This window comes from Schistocerca gregaria, chromosome 2, assembly GCF_023897955.1.
Source record: "Schistocerca gregaria isolate iqSchGreg1 chromosome 2, iqSchGreg1.2, whole genome shotgun sequence".
Lineage (NCBI taxonomy): Eukaryota > Metazoa > Arthropoda > Insecta > Orthoptera > Acrididae > Schistocerca > Schistocerca gregaria.
Genome location: NC_064921.1, coordinates 332,670,161 through 332,676,160, shown reverse-complemented (window position 1 = coordinate 332,676,160; position 6,000 = coordinate 332,670,161). Strand labels below are relative to the sequence as shown.

Here is a 6,000-nt window from a genome sequence, read left to right as displayed (position 1 = left end):
CCCTGCACGGCTAGAGCCGTTGTTGATGGCATCTTTGTTACTAAAGTCTGCACCTCGAAACACAGTCATGTATCCTTTGTACCATACTTATACGCACAATAAGCAAACTTTTGTTATTTGCTACCCTTCCTGGTGTTGCAGTTTCATCCGCCAGTATGTGTATTTTAATTTTGGTATTTGCTGCCCTTCCTGGTGTTGCAGTTTCATCCGCCAGTATGTGCATTTTACTTTCGGAACTGGCGGTGCCTTACAGGCGTTTCGGAGCGCCCCCTCAGTCGAGACAGAGCGCGGCGCCGGGCGGCAGGTGCTGCCGGAGCTGCGCGGCGGTGTCCGTGGTGGGCGGCAGGGCGCCGCACGCGGACACGCGCAGGTAGGCTAGTCGCGGCGCGGCGCGGCACGCGGCCTGCAGCGGCTGCGGGCGCAGCTCAGGCGTGCGGCACGCGCTCAGCACGCGCAGCTGCGGCCAGCCGCCGGTGCGGCGCAGCAGCCGCGACAGCCGCTCGGCGGGCAGCCGCGGCGACTCCAGGAACACGCCCTCCACGCGGCTGTGCGCGCCGCCGTCGCCCGCGGCGCTGTCCGGGCCTGCAGCACAACGCATACAAATACGCGTGTGTGTTGTAAAGTACGGTGGTCTGTTCAAGAACAGGAATAATTGACACCATACGGTAACGACAGCCGTAAAGTACACCACTGGCCATTAAAATTGCTACACCAAGGAGAAACGCAGATGACAAACAGGTATTCATTGGACATATTTGTTATACTAGAACTGACATGTCATTACATGTTCACACAGTTTCGGTGTATAGATCCTGAGAAAGCAGTACCCATAACAACCACCGCAGGCCATAATAAAGGCCTTGATACCCCTGGGCATTGAGTCAAAAAGAGCTTGGATGGCGTGTACAGGTACAGCTGCCCATGCAGCTTCAACACGATACCACAGTTCATCAAGAGTAGTGACTGGCGTATTGTGATGAGCCAGTTACTCGGCGACCATTGACCAGACGTTTTTTGTTGGTGAGGGACCTGGAGAATTTGCTGTCCAGGACAGCAGTCGGACATTTTCTGTATCGAGAAAGGCCCGTACAGGACCTGCAACATGCAGTCGTGAATTTTCCTGCTGAAATGTATGGTTTCGCAGGGATCGAATGAAGGGTAGACCCACGGGTTGTAACACATGTGAAATGTAACGCGCACAGTTCAAATTACCGTAAATGCGACCAAGAGGTGACCTCAAATCATCACGCCGGGTGATACGCCAGTAGGGTGATGACGAATACAAGCTTCCAATGTGCGTTCACAGCGAGGTCGCCAAACACCGATGCGACCATCATGATGCTCTAAAGAGAACGTGGATTCATCTGAGAAAATGACGTTTTGCCATTTGTGCACCTACGTTCGTCGTTGAATACACCATCGCAGGCGCTCCTCTCTGTGATGCAGCGTCAATGGTAACCGCAGCCATGGTCTCCGAGCTGATAGCCCATGCTGCTGCAAACGTCGTCGAACTGTGCATATGGTTGTTGTCTTGCAAACGTCTCCATCTGTTCACTCAAGGATCGAGACGTGGCTGCGCGATCCGTTACAACCATGAGGATAAGATGCCTGCCATCTCGACTCCTAGTGATACGAGGCCGTTGCTATCCAGCACGGCGTTCCGTATTACCCTCCTGTATCCACCGATTCCATATTCTGCATCTCGACCAACGGGAGGAGCACTATCGTGATACGGTAAACTGCACCGCGACAGGCTAAATCCGACCTCTATCAATATCGGAAACGTGACGGTACGCATTTCTCCGCATTACATAAGCCATCACAACAACGTATCACCAGGTAACGTCGGTCATCTGCTGTTTGTGTATGACAAAATCGCTTGGAAACTTTCCTCATGTCAGAACGCTGTAGTTGTCGCCACCGGCGCCAACCTAGTGTGAATGCTCTCAAAAGCTAATCATTTGCATATCACAGCAATTTCTTCCTGTTGGTTAAATTTCGCGTCTGTAGCTCGTCATCTTTGTGGTGTAGCAATTGTAATGTCCAGTAGCGTATCTTATCAACAAATGCTCGAGGAAAGATACTCTTAAGAGAAAGAAAAGCACACCACGATGGAATAATCTGAACGAGATGGAAATCGGTATATGTGCTGTGCTTGTACAAGCAAGTTACTACAATTTCATCAAAGTAAATCGTTGATCCGCCTCTGGCCCTTACAGCAACCAGTTACTTGGCTTGGCATCGATCGATAGAGTTGCTGAGCATCTTCTTCTCATCACTGTCTGGGGCGTCTCCAGGCACGTCTTCAGCATGAAAGGTCATTGGCTGGAGTATAAATGTCTTCAGAGATGAGTCCATCTTCGAAATAAGCGTCGATGGCCAGCAAATACGTGTCTGGAGGCTCCCCAGACATTGGCGGGGTACAAACCTGACTACAGCCTGACATCCAGAAGTGACGGTCTGGGGGCCCATTTCATGTCATAGGATGACCCCTTTAGTGGTCATCCGCGGTGCCCTTATCGTACAGCGGGATGTCAGCAATACTGTACGCTCCACTCTGTTGGCCTTCATCGCAAGGAGTTCCTGCTGCTGGTCTTCGTGCTTGCTAATTACCACCTGGGCCAGCGAGGCCGCCAGACCTCTACTCAATTGAGAACGTTTGGAGCACTATGGGCAGGGCCTTCCACCCGTCTCGGGATTCCGACGATCTAATGCGCCAATGGGACAGAATTTGGCACGATATCCTCCGGAGAATATTCAAGTACACTACCAGCGCCAAGATGAATAACTGCTTGCATAAGGGCCAGAGGTGAACCAACACGTTATTGGTTTCCTCAATTTGCGAAGCTCTTCACTTGAGTAAACCATCCTATTTTCTGAAATTGTAATCATTGATTTGTCAGAACATGTACATCACATCTTCCGATTTCCGTCCCATTGGGCTAATTCCTTAGAGGTGCGTCGTTCTTTTTTTTGTCTGTGTATATAATATTATCGTACCATGTGTACCTACACAGTATTAATAATAATTTTGCTGAGATTATTTTTCTGCTCCCTGACAATGTTTTGCTTCACTATCTGTTATATACTGATATCTTCATCTTAGAACAGCACTTATATATTACGTCTGCAATTATTCATTGTGTACATTCTAAACTAGAATATTTCCTACGATATTTGTCCTGTACTGCTCCCTCTACCTCAGCGGAAGTGAGCAATTTCTATTGATACTCTTACAAGTTTCCAGTAATCTATGTCTTTCACAATATTTGCGTTCTATGTCACAGGTGAAATAAGCAGCGGCTATGATCATTCTTACAGCACGTAGTATGAAATAAAATCTTACTTACGACAGAAAAAGTCTGATGGTTTTGCATTTATTCTAATCTCAGTACCACCAGTGAGGAATAGTTTGTTTCAAATAGTTCGTGTCAGTTGTCGTCCGTGATCATAAACATGTACCTCTGCTAATCTAATAAACCATCTATACTGAAAGATGATGTTCTGCAAACAGTGTTTGTGGAACACAGTTCAGGCTTTGATACAGGGATGAAACCAAAAAATTGGCACCCTCATGCTCCGCAAGAATTATATGTTTATTCTCTCACTCCCTGTTATTTGGTCTTTCGGAACTGTTTCACAGCTGCAGACTGGCTACAGTTATTGGATCTGTGTAGAATGGGAGCCTTACATTCACTTTTTAGAAACTATGCTAGCGGAGACAGGGACCATTAGCTAACTGATAATAGATTTCCGAGGAGAAGAGTTTTAGAATTTTTTCTGCAAATTTTTGGTTGGAAAGAATCTAACAGAGTCTTGGCGTTAGCAAAGAGAGTTTTATACGAACTTCCGAGAGAGCAGGGAGGATATAGCTCTGCCGAGGGCACTCTGGTTAGAAGGTTTGCCGAAGTACCTCTCTTTTGATACCTCTGAGAGAAACACGGTGTTCCCCCGACAATCTCTCAACGGCCGGTTACATCTCGGGATTTTCAGCTTACACCACGGTGAGAATCAGCAGCACAGGAGACCGGGTAAGAGAGTTAACAGATGTTGGATTGGCGCGACATTTGAACTGAGCTAGTTTCCGGAATCTTGATCTTTTTGGTTAGATATCCATGGCTCATTAACGTCACAGTTAGCTATGGTAGTTGCTCGTGGCGTCCTAGGCCTTGTGACGAACTCTTTCTTTTGACAGTGATGTGTGAGCTTCCTTGTTCCTGTACTCTTTGGCAGGTGAGGCAAGTATTAGCCTAAATTGCCCTTTGCATACAGGATAAAGATTAATTGTTTCACTTGCTATGTATGTTATTTCTTTCGTATTGTGTATTTATCGATGTTGTGTAATAAATAGACGTAAAAATGGGCCAATATTTTATTTCAGTAGATAGACAAACCCCTTTTCCAAGTGTTCATTAATGTTTTTTGAAAGAACTAACAAACCAGACGGGTTTCTCAGTGCCACCGTTTCCATCAGGTTACACCGTTATGCCACGGTTTTGATTTCCTCAACGCAGTTCGAGGAGAATGAGCTTTTGCTCGGTAGGTTAGGTCGATGCAGATGATTGTGGTTTCCAGAAGGCATACCAAGCTCGGTTGGCGTCTTTACACCTGATATATTATTTTTCGGAATGCTCCTTCTGACATAAGCCGTGGACTTCGGGAAGCTATTGTGCTTCTTGTTAATAGTGGGCAATGCTTCTCTACAACACAATTCCACAGTATGAAATGTCGTGTGAAGAATTTACTTACACTTGATCCAATACATTATTCTAAAATCCCAACGGGAACTAATATTGGGACTTCAACACAATGATTCGGAGTTTTGGATGACATTTCAGTGAAAATTCCCATAATTTTGCTGATCGGTTTCTGGTCCAATTGCAAGATATTTCCGCCGGCCCCATCAGGACGCAAGTTAACAAGAGTTAACGGAAAGTTCCAAGGCCTCTCCAAGGAGATGTAACCAACCTGATAAGTTCTGGTTCATATGCTCACGTTGCAGAGCTTATTGATTGTGGGGTATATGGAAAAAGGTAAGAGAGTTTCAGATATTAAACACAAAAGAAAAATCGATCAAGGTATGGTTCTCTATATAATCCTTCTCCTAGCTTTGATATATATCGAATAAAAAGGGGAAGTTAAGTTTCACAGGTAGTAGCTTCATGAAAGGAGGCTGAAACAGAATGTTCTCAAGCATATTTTTCTCGCAGCTTTACTGTATCATGTACACTAGTGGTTCTGATAGGGTTTCTTGACCAACCCCAACTCAGCGTCTCCCCTCCACATCCCCATCCCTACCCGCTGTCATCAACTCAGATCTAACTAATTAAAACAAACTTATAGTTCACTTTATACACAAATAATAGTGTTCAAAAATTATTTCCATCACCACAGCTGAAAAAAGTTGGTAACTTGTTATACGTAATAGCTTTATATCAGCATAAATTCAGCTTACTTTTGCTCAAAAATATTTCACTGATTGATCCACTAGCCATCTTTTCCTAAAAAATAATTCACAGATGCCATATTACTCGACACATGTTTCCAAAATTTGATATGTTTTACAAATTAGCATTGACTGCGAAAAGGAAAAGTGATATCTTAATTATCTGAATATCAGAAAATAGATGAACAGAAGACATAGTAACACATAAATTCTGATGGAGTACATTCGAGGGAATAAATAATTCAAGCTTCAGTTACTATGTGATATAAACAGAGAACGCAGTAAAACTATGGAAGGTACACAAAAGCTGTAAATTCAATGAAATTTAATAAATAAATAATAATAATAATGTTTGATAGAATATTCAGATTGATTCGTGTGATTAACTGTTGTCTTATACCTGGTCAGCTGATGGCAATTTCGGTATATTTAGATCTATGTTCGTTAACCAAGACTGAAATTACCTTGATCAAATATCTATATTTTGAAACTCGAACTGGGAACCCGAGTTTGTCCCGAGTTGGAAAACCTTATTCAACTTGCATCTCGCTAAG

The 6,000-nt window shown here is 44.5% G+C and overlaps 1 protein-coding gene across 1 annotated transcript in view; it reads right to left on the bottom strand.

The window, feature by feature from the left end:
- Positions 1 to 271: 271 nt before the first annotated feature.
- Positions 272 to 6,000, bottom strand: part of LOC126335769 (uncharacterized) — a 226,872-nt gene continuing 221,143 nt past the window's right edge. The window contains exons 8-9 of the mRNA XM_049999229.1: positions 3,811 to 3,815; positions 272 to 572 (exon numbers count right to left, since the gene is read on the bottom strand). Of these exons, the coding sequence (XP_049855186.1) occupies positions 272 to 572; positions 3,811 to 3,815 (306 nt within the window). The remainder of the gene's footprint in view (positions 573 to 3,810; positions 3,816 to 6,000) is intronic.